The sequence below is a fragment of the Harmonia axyridis genome, chromosome 5 (assembly GCF_914767665.1).
Source record: "Harmonia axyridis chromosome 5, icHarAxyr1.1, whole genome shotgun sequence".
NCBI lineage: Eukaryota > Metazoa > Arthropoda > Insecta > Coleoptera > Coccinellidae > Harmonia > Harmonia axyridis.
Genome location: NC_059505.1, coordinates 3,783,246 through 3,796,054, shown reverse-complemented (window position 1 = coordinate 3,796,054; position 12,809 = coordinate 3,783,246). Strand labels below are relative to the sequence as shown.

Below are 12,809 nucleotides of genomic sequence, written 5' to 3'. Positions count from 1 at the left end.
TAAGATGCATAGAAAACCTGGTGTGTCGACTTATACCTGTAAACTTTTCAGACAAAATGGGAGATTTTTCGGATTTATAACTACTTAATTTCGAGGGATTATATTTGACATTTCTCTCGATTCTCGGCTCTCATGACCTTTGAGTATAGAACAATAATATTTTATATTCTATGCTCGTAACAATCTTCTGAACTTTGTCATTATATTCCATTAATTTCATTAAAAATTCGATAGGAACTGAATTTTAATTTATTGTGAAAGTTTGTAAAGTCTAAAATCAGTATTTCATTTGCAAACGGCGCCAGGCGAAAATTTCTGAAAGCGCCACCTTACAGAACTCTGGTGAAGCAGAACACCAAAGCAACAGGTGGGTCTCGCAAAAAGTCTGAAACAAAATTCTGATGATGATGTTAGGTTTTTTTTTTTCATGGAACTCCTTGCTTGTTTAAATTTTCAGATTGCAAGGAATTAATGAAATTCAGTTTGTTCGAAGAGTAATTTACTTACAAATTACCGTTTTTGAGATATTCCGATTTTTCATAAATTAGTTTGTCTTTGGAAAAACTCAATAACTATTTGTGTAGACTTAAAAATGGTAAACTTTCTTCTTGGGCAGCAAAACGGTTACACGAAATATCTGTTTCTTGTGCCTCTGGGATAGAAGGTACAAAGCACACCACTGGGTTAGAAATATTGGTCTCAGAGAGAAAACATGGACGTTGGGGAAAAGAATGTCATTAACGACGCTTTGGTTGAAAGAGAAAAAAATCATACTTCCTCCGTTTCATATGAAGTAGGGCTCAATGAAGCGATTTGTAAAGACTCTTGACAAGAATGGGTAATGTTTTACATATATAGGGGTGAAAATGCATCAGTTGAGCACAGAAAACCTCAAAGCAGGGATATTTGACGGCCCACAATTGAGACAATTAATTAAGGATCCTGCCTCCATATATTTAATGAATCAAGTTGAATGAGAAGCTTGGACATCATTTGTTGCAGTTGTAGAAAATTTTCTAGGCAAACATAAAGCACAAAACTATGTTGAAATGGTTAACAAGATGCTTAATAGTTTCAAATCTTTAGGATGCAATATTATGAGTTTTGAAATACACTATTTACACTAGTCACTTAGACCGTTTTCCAGAAAATTTGCGAAACATGAGTGAGGAACAAGGTGAAATATTTCACTAAGATATTGAAGTTATGGAGGACTGCTACCAAGGAATATGGGACATGGACATGATGGCAGATTACTGCTGGAGTTTAAAAAGGGACATTTTGAAAAAACATTCAAGTAGCGGAAAAGAAGCTTTCGAAGTGTTGAGTGACTATTTAAATTCTTCAAAGTTTTTTTTTTGTTTGTAAGTACGACTTAATATTGTATTTTGTATAACTGCAATAAAAATTTCGTATATAATTTTGTCTACTACACTTACGGATTTGAATTGAAATAATGTAACTTTTATTTCTTTTTAATTGTGAACATTATATTTAACACTTCAGATATTCAATTTCAATAAAGTTAAAAGAATGAAAAGAAATATTTCCAGTTTTTCCAAGGTCAGGGGCGGATCCAAGATTTTTTTCGCGCCACCCCCCTCTGGATCCGCTACTGTCCTAGTTCACAGAAAACAAATTAATGGATGTTTAGTTCAGGATAATAAAACAAATTAATTCACTGATATAATTGGTTATCGAATGAGCCGTGCTCATCGAATGATTCTTTTTTTTTTCAAGTTCGCCAGAGAAACAAAAAAACAGTGGTCCATTACAGAAAGGTATTCTATTATCGGTTCATCTCCACAGGCCATCAAACCTCTAATCTGATTCCATTATCGAATTTAGAAGCTAGCAGTTATAAAATAGGAGATTTTTGAAACAGTTAGTTCGATAAATATCCTCTTCTGATTCCGATTAGTCTACCATGTTGCGGATCTTTACCGCTTCGACTATATGCAGTTATTAATATGTATATTTTTGAGATGGAATGTCCACTGTTGCTGATTCCGAATGAAAAAATTCAGAATGGGAATTCAACATTCCAGAGAGTCGTTATCGTTCTGTTTTTTATATCGGACAAAAATGTCAACAAGTTGTTCGATGTGTTCATTTGGTTTATTCTTCACGTAGAATTTTGGGTATTGAAATTTTCATAGTTCACTTGTGGGATCATTCACCCCATATTCAAATTTGGAGGTAGGTTTTTTCCTCAGAGTAATGAACACAGATAGAGGGAGCATATTTCATTTTCAGTAAGCAAATTTTGTCCCCAACATGAACTATCAAATTTGACATGAAGCGCGCGGAAATGAAAACATATCAATGATACAATATTTTACTCAGTTCGCGAGTTTCTCCACAAAGAACGCACTTATTATGTCCAATAGAGAATCAACGTTTCATATCAACTCAAAGTATATTAACCCATTAAAGCCCATAATTCCCCCGTGAAGATTTTCAACTGAAACTTTGTCTGATGAGTTATTTAGACTCAAAAAGTGATATTGTGTTATAAAAATAATGATCGAACATGCAGGAGAGTTACTATGAAGCGGCAACTTAAGTTGCCACTGGGATAATTCATGAAGAAATTTTCCAAAGTACAATAAAACTAGCATATCAATCGTATACATCTATTGTGATTCAACCGTATAATATTTCCTATGAAATTACATAAAATATTATTATTTTACATCATGAAAAATTTTGAAACACTCATCAGGATGAACAGGAACTTCACACTTCTTGCATACAAAAATTGTACGCCTGCCACATACTTTACAACGGCGATACTTGGATTCACCTTTTTCGATGAAATGATCTGTTCGATCTTTTCTTATTTCTTCGAGAGCTGGTGTGAACTCTAGAGATGATCGAACTCCTGCTACCATTGGAGGACTGCCGTAAGACTTCAGAATGAAAATAGCACACTGACGTCTGAAATCCAATAGAGGAATATCATGCCCAAGGCGACGATACAGTAACCAACCTTGTGTGCTGCATACATCCACAGTCCAAGAGAAATAAGGCCACCACCATTTTTTCGACCTGATTCTGTTTCGGTAGGAAGCCAAAAATTGATCAGAAAGATCTACTCCACCCATGTTACTATTGTAACGAGCAATAGGACCTGGTACTTTGACAGAAATGACCTTCTTTTCAATTCTGGAGTATCGGTTTGACTTTGACATAGGATGTACATTATCACAATTAGTAAGTACAGTAACAACATTGTTGTCATTCCAACGGACTGCTAAAATATCTCCTGAAGAACTGGTGGATGTTTCACCTCTGGGTTTATTTTTCCACGTTTTTTTATCTGGAAGTTTCATTGAAACACTACAGCGATTCTCACGCAGAGTACCAGTTCCACCAAGTCCTCTAGAACTAAGCTCTTCCAACAACCCAACCGATGTAAAAAGATTGTCAAAGTAGAGTCGAATACCCTTTGACAATTTCATGTGGTCTACAAGTCCAATTACTACGTCACCTCCTTGACCGAGTCCATTTTCTGGAAGACGAGTTGAACTTCCACAATAGGGTTCAACATGATGGATGTATCCAGATGGATCCGCGGCAACCCATAACTTGAACCCAAATCTGATAGGTTTTCCGCGAATAAACTGTTTGCACCCATGCCTTCCGTAATAAGGAATCATACTCTCGTCGATACTAATAGTGGGCCCAGGACTGATTTGTTTGAAAGAGTTGTTGAGGTGATCAAAAATAGGTCGGACCTTGTACATTTTATCACTTCCATCATTGTTTTCATTGTTGGCAAGGTGAATAAAACTTATCAGTTCATCGAATCGGTTTCGACGGATGGCATCGGAAACTAAGTGCGAATGAACATCTGGATCTTGTTTCCAGTAGAGTCTTCTATATGGAAGAGGGTGGTAACCTGACATCAACATAATTCCGACAAATGTAATCATTTCTTCAGCAGTGGCATTCAGGTTGTGAACGAGTTTCTGCATAGCATAACGATTAGTTTCGGTTACGATATGACTCAATAAATCTTCCGAGAAGTAAGCCCTAAAAGCCTCAATAGGGCTTTTTACCGTTTCTTTCAGAAGATCTTCTGCTACCGGTCGGTATTCGCATTCAAGTTCAGGAATACTTGAAGATAACCCATTCATTTTCGGCTTCCAAGTACGTTCTGTGGGACGCTTACGTTTGGTGCTTCTTACTCTTGTCTGCGAAGAAGTCGTCGGTCTAGGTTCTTCTGAATGGTTCTCATCTTGGACGACTGGATTGCCGTGATCATCATCGATTTCTGGATTCTGCATTTCCACCTGAGAGCGTAATATACGGGCAGGAAGGTGGTCAAAATCTCCAACTACCTCTTCATCCGATAAATCAGAGTCCTTATCTGTATCTGCACCAGGAAGTTCATCAGGTGGACATATGGCTATATTGGTGGCTGATATGTCCTCATCGTTCTCGATAAGGTCAATTAATTCATGAAGAAGTAATCCAGTGCCTGATCTTCCACGAGTATACCTGTCGAAATCATTCAGTAAGAAATGTAAATATTGCAGAAACCGTTGTCACGTGTTCCCGTTGGCCACTTTAGTTGCCATCAAACTTTGCCCGTATGGCAAAAGCAAAATATTGCATGAAAATATTACTGTGAAGAAGAAATATACTGCTGAATTCATATTGAATAAAACTGGTACAAAAATACAAATGTGCATGCATTATTGAAATAGAATACTTACAATCTCTCATCGACGGCCATTATGGTGAATGAAAAAGTTCAAGAGCTCTGAATAAATCGTTATACACTAACTCACTGTTTGACAATATCTGACTGACGTTTGTGCTATTCGAGACAGGACATATCACATGACCGGAATTTACCAATGGAACTTCAATATCTATGCGCGTGCGCATAGAATGTAGTCGAATGCGCCGTGGCAACTTAAGTTGCCACGGGGCTGTAATGGGTTAAAATGAATACCTAGATATATCAGAAAACAAACTTCAAGTGTGTCAAACGACGTGAAACAACGGATGACACTAAGAGAGCAGTAGTTGCCAAACCTTGGATTTCAGCAGGTAGATACAGAAAATGATAAATATTCTGCATACTATAAATTCGACAATAACGAAAAATATCAGATTCCAAATATTCAAATTTGCATATTAAATTGAAAATCACTCAAATATATATATTTCATTCAATATAATATACATTCATAATGATAGTGTAAAGTGTGAATTTGAAAATATATCACAATTTGACAACGTAATCTAACCATGTTGGGGACATGTAAAAATTGCGTATACTATCTATGTTTATTACTGTATGGTTTTTTCCTATTGTAGGATGATGAATAAGGTAGAAAATGTATCTAAATATTTTCATTTGTGAGTCCTTTTGTTGGATATAGCCTGGGATGTAGCCTAAATATGTTCAGCAATTTCTCAGTTATTTGCAAGTACATATACCATTATTATTTAGAAAAAAGAACAGAAGAACACACTAACCTCTGTTCTGAAAGGTTGCTATTGAGGTACCTTCTTTATATTCTACTTTTCCTTATCCTATTGTTATTTTTGCTGTCAATAATCTTATGTTTTGAAATGTGAGAAGAGGTTCTATTGTTCGAAAAAGACCTGCAAATTTTACAAAAGTGTTCAAAATTCTCATACAGTGGAATAACGCGGACTTTACTTGATAAAAATTGTTTCGCTACACAGTAGCTTCTTCGGTTTCATATTTTGAATATTCAGAAAGTAAAATAACATTGTTTTTCCAAAAAGAGGTTCTATTTTGAATAGCCCTTCTATCTATGCCACTACTAAAAATGTATCGATACATGCTCCAACAACGCATTGAAATTGTTGAAATTTTGCATTCAAAATTCGCAAAACTAAAGCAGTTTTAAGTAGTCTTGAAGTACTTTCCCGACAGTAAATAGTGAAACTGGTGGAAAAATTTGAGCTATTGGGACATTTTTTTCTTTCGTGTAGACCTCAGTCGCAAATGTGTCATGAAAAATGTCATGATATGGTGAAAAGAATATGGTGCTGCAACCGTAGCCGTGGTGGTCATTTGGCTGATATCGTTTTTCATCGTTAATGGCATACCTTCCTCTTTACAAAGAAATACACATCTTTTGATTTCTCTTAGGATATAACTGGTTTTATTCAATATCAAAATGAAACCTCTTATTGGAGGAAATATTCTTCATATTCGAAGACGTAAACCGAAAAAATTCAATGTTTTTTCAAGTTTTAGTGAGAAATATTACATTCACCAACATCATACCTTGTTCAGTTTTTCATCAACATATGTTGGAAATGCACTTATTCAAGTTTCATGCTCATTGACCGTGAAGAATCATTTCTCTCAATTTGTAAACATTTCTGTTAAATGCCGATAAAAATTCGAGAAAGGCATAAACTTCATTCATAAGCCTATTGTGCCCTTGGAGACCATACAAGTTTATGGTATGTATTCACTTCATCAACAATCATTCGCAATCGAAAAAACCCATAGTCGGGTAGTAAGCAGGGTACCAGGTAATAATCTCGATATCAGAAGAATTTTTTTATTTTTTCTTGTACCCCTCCTTCTATCGATTTCAACAATTAGGAACGTATTTATATCATAAATATCACAAAAAACTAGGTCGTATCATGTGACACGCAATCCACATGAATTTTTGCACGTAAGTTGAAATTGTTATTTACATCCATAGAGTAATAAACATAAATAGAGGGAGTATACGCAATTTTAAATGTCCCCAACATGGATAGATTACGTTGTCGGATTGTGCCTTATTTTTAAATCCACAATTTTACTATATCGTTATGAAAGTATATTATATCGAATGGAATAAATTTATTTTTCCTAATTGTCGAATTCATAATGAGCAGAATATTTATTATTTTCTGTATCTACCTGCTGAAATCCAAGATTTGGCAATTTTTGCTCTCCTAGTGTCATCGGTTGTTTCAAGTCGTTTGGCTCGCTTGAAGTTTGTTTTCTGAATTTCTGATATATTTAGGTATTCATCTCAATATATTTTGAGTGGACATGAAACATTCATTCTCTATGGGACAGAAGAAGTGCGTTCTTTGAGGAGAAACTCGAGAATTGAGTGAAATACCGTATCACTGATATGTTTTAATTTCCGCACGCTTCATGTCAAATTTGATAGTTCATGTTGGGGACAAAATTTGCTTACTGATAATGACATACGCTCCCTCTATCTATCATTCCTCTGAGTTTACATCTAAATGCAAATTTATATCTCGATCGAATTTGAAGTTTTATAATCAACAGGAAACTCAAAACGTGAGCAAATGTTAATTATTGACAATTAAATATTAAAATTGTAAATCTTCAATGTCCCCACATCAAGCTCACCACGTTCGATCAAATTAAAAATAAATTCAGCGAATCAAATGAATAGAAAAAAATCAATGTCTCATCCTGCGATTAAGGAATCTAATTCAAGAGCTAACCGACAAATAAAACAATTTCCGAATTCAGTTGAGGCAGTTAATTTTTTATTAGGGTCTTGAAGAAACTATCCGTTTTTTTTTACTTCCAATAAAACCCAATTGTAAACGATGAAATAATAAAATTTCACGGCAAGATGTGGTAGTGGAGTTAAGAGGCAATGAATGGATTTTGTTTTTTATCACTGAATGATTTTCAAAAGCAGATACGATAATGACGGTTCCTAGCATTTGATTGTGGCCGACCGTCATGTTGGTAATGATTTTATATTGCGGTCCTTATAATTTATTTTCCTGTTGTATTATTGATGGCGATGATTGTTCATTTTAACAGCGCAAGCAGCAGAACAGATATATGTCCTAGACGAACCCAAGTCCACATCTGGAATATTTTTTTTCTATTTCTGAAGCAAATCCGTTCATTCTGTCATAACTTGCAGAATAAAATCTGCGGTTATATCTTAGTTTAGCACATATTTCATGGTTATATTTCATCATTATATGTTGGTACTGGCAACTCTCCTGTCACGTATTTATCAGGCCAATTGAAAAGTCCACGGTCTGATACACAGATGGCGGTGCTAGTATTGAATCCATATGATTTTTAGTAAGTACCAACCTTCAAACGATACGTGTCAAAATTTGACAGCAGTCCAACCATTAGTTTGTGAGATATTGCGTTGTGAGTGTAGCTACTTTTGTTATTTGAAAAAAGATGGGAAAGAATAATTTGGTGTGCTGATAAAATATTGCTTTTTGAAAGGAAAAATACATTTAAGCAAAATCTTGGCTTGATGAAGAGTTTCCGGTATGTGCATCAGGAAAATCAACCATCATTGATTGGTATGACATTGTGAAGATATCATCTGAACGTGTACATCATATCATTCACGAATATTTGTACCAACATGAGAAAGCTGTGTGCCAAATAGGTGCCGCGCGAGCTCACAATCGATCAAAAGCAACAACGTGTTAATGATTCTGAGCAGTGTTTGAAGATGCAATAAACCTGAATTTTTGCGTCGATATGTGAAAATGGATGGAACATGGCTCCATCATTTCACTCCGCAGTCCAATCGACAGTCAGCTGAGTGGACTGCACATGAAGAACCGAATCCAAAGCGAAGAAAAACACAACAGTCAACTGGCAAGGTTATGGCATCAGTATTCTGGGATGCGCAAGGTAAAATATTTATTGATTACCTCCAAAAGGGCCAGACCATCAACAGCGATTATTATATAACGTTATTGGATTGTTTAAAGGTTGAAATCGTTAAAAAACGGCCCCATTTGAAGAAAGAAAGGGTGCTGTTTCATCAAGACAATGCGCCGTGTCACAAATCAATGAAAACAATGACAAAATTGCATGAGTTGGGCTTCGAATTGCTTCTGCATCTACAGTATTCGCCAGATCTGGTTCCCAGCGACTTTTTTCTGTTCTCAGACCTCAAACGAATGCTGGCCGGAAAGAAATTCAGCGCCAATGAAGAAGTAATCGCCGAAACTGAGACCTATTTTGAAGCGAAAGTCAAATTGTACTACAAAAATGGTATCGAAAAGTTGACAGATCACTATAACCGCTGTATCGCCCTCGAAGGCAAAATCGAATTTTTCCAAAAAAATGTGTTTTAGTATGGTCTGTTATCTATCATCTCTCAAATTTGTGATACAGGAAACAGTTTTGCCAACCAACATTTTTCATTGCAGAAAACACTGAACGATATTTATGGAACTATTCCATCAATTTCAATAAAAATTCAGTGAATTAGAGAAAATAATTTATAATACTTGTACAAATGGCTCATTCTAACACTCGCTCATTGAACAACTCTTCACTCGTGTTCAATTTCATTTCAGTTAGATTTCATTTTAAAAAAATTATTTTTTTTCAATTGGACAAGGAATCGTCGTTTTCATCTCTCAAAAGTTTAAAAAGCCATTTGGATGAAATATTTACAGCAATAAATAACCAATGCTGCATTATTCAGAAACGGAAAACCACACGTTCATGATATATTGTGGAAATATCTTTCGAGAATATACTACCTGCGACTTCATTGTCATTATCATGCACACAAAAGGAACATATTTCAGAAGTGTCATGAAATAACCATCATCGGTCATCGCAATTTTGACGCTATGAAGGCATGATCCCCTGTCAGTAATTGTTCTTGATTTAGAGATATATTGAAGTTACTCTGTTAAGATTCATGAAAAAAAATATTTTTTGATACAAAGGGAATAATAACCATATAATCTTGCATATAATTAAAATACGAAAGAAGCACCATCCTTTTGAATGCTCTTTCATTCAAGTGCATATTGCACCCTTGGAAATCGGTATCAGTTACGACAAAACTACAAGAAACTAAAAAGTGTATAGTACTGAAAGAAAGAAGGGGACACTGTTCCAGAAAAAAATTTCCCTTCTTCAGATTTGCATCCAAAATTGGAATATCTCATGATCAACACTTTAAATTGGAATACCATCTATGCCAAATCTGAGTTAAATATCTTGTGAACACCCTGTATCTCGTTAACAAAGCTTTTGCGGGCCCATATGTTCGAAGGAATTGTTTTTTATGTGCAAATGGTCCAAGGAATCTATCATTTTTGTTTGTACCTACAATTCAGGAACACCCTGATATTGACATAAACTAAATTTCAACCTAGTCGAATCTATTGCAACAACAATATTGGATATTTTTTCCGATATTCTGCTTGAATGTGTTCGATAGCGAAGCACTCAACATTCGCATAAGCTTCAAATTTTATATCACATCAGATCTAAATGCAAATAGAATAGGTAAGTAGTTCTGAAATCAACAGGAAAACAAAATTTTGAACTGTCAAATTAACGAATGCTCAAAAAGAAGTATGAAACATTTTCAAGGCATTAAAAAAAACTGGTACAGTTGTTTTCCAAAAATGAAGAATTCCCCAGCAAGAAATTCGGGTTAAAAAACAGAAAATTATATTTACAATCTGGTTTTCCTTGTTAGGTTATGAAATTGCACATCATTATGATTTCAACCAAAGAGTTTCGAAATATCCAGATAATTTTATTTCAAAACATTTTTTTGGTGGATTAATCTACTAAATCTTTTAAACATACCTTATTTGTGTCAAAACAACTCAACAAATTTGTGTTTAAATTCTGTGATCTCCACTTCTCTACTACTTGTTCCTTGAAAATTTTTATATTTAACAGAAATACCTACACCAGGGAAGATTCGAAATATAATAAAATATTTCCTTGATCAAAAAGTCGACTAGCACATGATAAATTAATATAATAAAGTTTCGTTCTTTCTCAAATCAAAGGGTTTTTACTTAAGGTCGTTGAACTGATGTAATCTTGACGCAACAGACAACTTAATAATTAATGTGCAAGTGATACGAAATGACTTTTAATAAGACAATATTTCCTCTACATTTCGTTTCTAGGTCGAATACACACTGTTTGGCAACAGTTAGGTTGCGAGCGAAATTTTAAATGCATATAATCATAGTTATTTGCGATAAATATTGTAATCTTATGTATGTGAGACACTCGAGAGATATTAGTATGTTAAATTGTCGGATAGAAGGAAAAGTGTGTCAGGATGGCGAATTTCCGTTCAAAATCTATTCAACCTTTTTCTTATGTTCCAACGAGCTTCGGGATTTTATTAATTTATGTTTGAAATTATTCAATTCTGACGTCTTTCGATACTCCTAAACATTTCCAGACACAAAACTGCTGTTATAATCAAAAACAGTTGTTGTTGTGAAGTTATTTCTATCATCATTCATATCATAACCATTTTAACTTCAAATTGATTTTCTATGGCTTAACATATTTCTGATACTTTTCATCATTTCGATAATGCATTTTTCGTAGTTAAAAAGTTCCTCTACTCACACAACAAAATTTGGGATCACTGGGGAAAAACATATATCGTGTTTTGTCTTGTAATTTATATGAATATTGCCATCATTCTTTACAAACACACTGAGATGGTTGACGTTAAAAATCAAGGGAACATAACCTCAAACCAATAACAATCACAAACCATAAACATACGAACGATTCACACCCTGAGTGTTAGTATAAAAGCTGTGTTATTAAAGCAATGTAGACTTCTACACTCACCGAAGAAACACTAATTCAGTTCTATCTGTATCGATTCTTGAACCTTTACAACGCCGAAAATAATTCGAATGGAAATCAATACGAATCGCGTAACTAGACCGCTTACAACACGTGCTGTGTATTCAACGATGAAACGAAAACTGAAACGAACGTCATCCGACAAAAGTCGCGCTTGCACTGAAAGCGGCTCGTTCGAATTCGAAATGTTTGCTCACAGGCCAACTTCGTTACGGCTGGTGTACTGTCCACATGATTCATGGAGTAGCGCAAGAGATGGCCTTTGATACGTGGAGGAGGCTATGTTATGATGCTTCTTTTGTTTACTGAACGACGAAGAGGAGGGCTTTTTTATGGGCATTTGATATTTTATGGGACTAGATACGTCGAGTTTTCGATTTTTGCTGTTAACTTCAATTAAACCTTGGTAATAATTTGATCTTTTTGATTACTGTTATGGTATACTTACGTTTGTGAATAAACTAACGGAAATTGGTCAATAAAACAAAATAAAAAATGCAACAGAAGCAATGACTTGTAAGGCTATTGAGCCCTTGGAGATCTCGGAGATATTATGATTTATTACATATGTAATTGTGATGATACGATTCTCTTGTAATATGGCATAAACTTTTAAATGATTTAGTGGTTATACGTAGCTGTACAACTTTGCTTCCAGCCGTTTTTTCCGAAATTCGAGGCTTTATTTTGAAAAACTGGTTACACATTTATGATTAGAAGTATGGTCCATCGCTGGCCACTACTTTCTACCATATTTTGGACTGCGTACGAATCCAGCGTTGAATAAACTGGCCATCTTTTGAAGCGATCCACGATTCGATCCAATTTCTAACTTCTTCATAAGACAGGAAGCTTTGGTCAGCCAGGTCGTGTGCCATTGATTGAAACAAGTGATACTTCGAGAGAGCAACTTCTGGATAATACGGTTGTTTCTGGGAAACAGTCAATGTCTACAAATAGCCAAGAAGTGTACTTCATAGTAAATCAACATTTCGAAATGAAATTATGAGTTCGACTGACAGACTGCGAAAAGAGACGACTTTAGAAGACAAAACACAATCCCAAACCGACGACCATTTCACTTTTGCTGATGAGGATAAGGTACCTACATTATTTCAGAAATTATAAGTAAAAATTTGAAATTAAAAAAAAAAATGGATGAAATTTCCGAATCTGC

The 12,809-nt window shown here is 34.9% G+C and overlaps 2 protein-coding genes across 3 annotated transcripts in view; both read right to left on the bottom strand.

The window, feature by feature from the left end:
- The window catches only part of LOC123679954 (MICAL-like protein 1), a 78,999-nt gene extending 67,167 nt beyond the window's left edge, over nucleotides 1-11,832 (bottom strand). The window contains exon 1 of one of the 2 annotated variants that reach the window (XM_045617554.1): nucleotides 11,615-11,832. The gene's annotated coding sequence lies outside the window, so the exon portion shown is untranslated. The remainder of the gene's footprint in view (nucleotides 1-11,614) is intronic. The other variant, XM_045617552.1, reaches the window with a different exon arrangement.
- Nucleotides 2,419-4,959, bottom strand: LOC123679955 (piggyBac transposable element-derived protein 3-like). The gene is made up of 2 exons (XM_045617555.1): nucleotides 4,725-4,959; nucleotides 2,419-4,506 (listed from the first exon to the last, which is right to left on the bottom strand). Exons 1-2 carry the CDS (start codon nucleotides 4,742-4,744, stop codon nucleotides 2,688-2,690), a joined length of 1,839 nt encoding a protein of 612 aa, XP_045473511.1. The 5' UTR covers nucleotides 4,745-4,959; the 3' UTR covers nucleotides 2,419-2,687.
- Nucleotides 11,833-12,809: the final 977 nt, after the last annotated feature.

Bases quoted from the DNA above. Each gene is read 5' to 3' on its own strand.
- LOC123679955 (XM_045617555.1), bottom strand. From the start codon at position 4,744: ATGGCCGTCGATGAGAGATT. The intron at 4,507-4,724 runs GTAAGTATTCTA...TGATTTCGACAG, and splicing joins ATGGCCGTCGATGAGAGATT to GTATACTCGTGGAAGATCAG.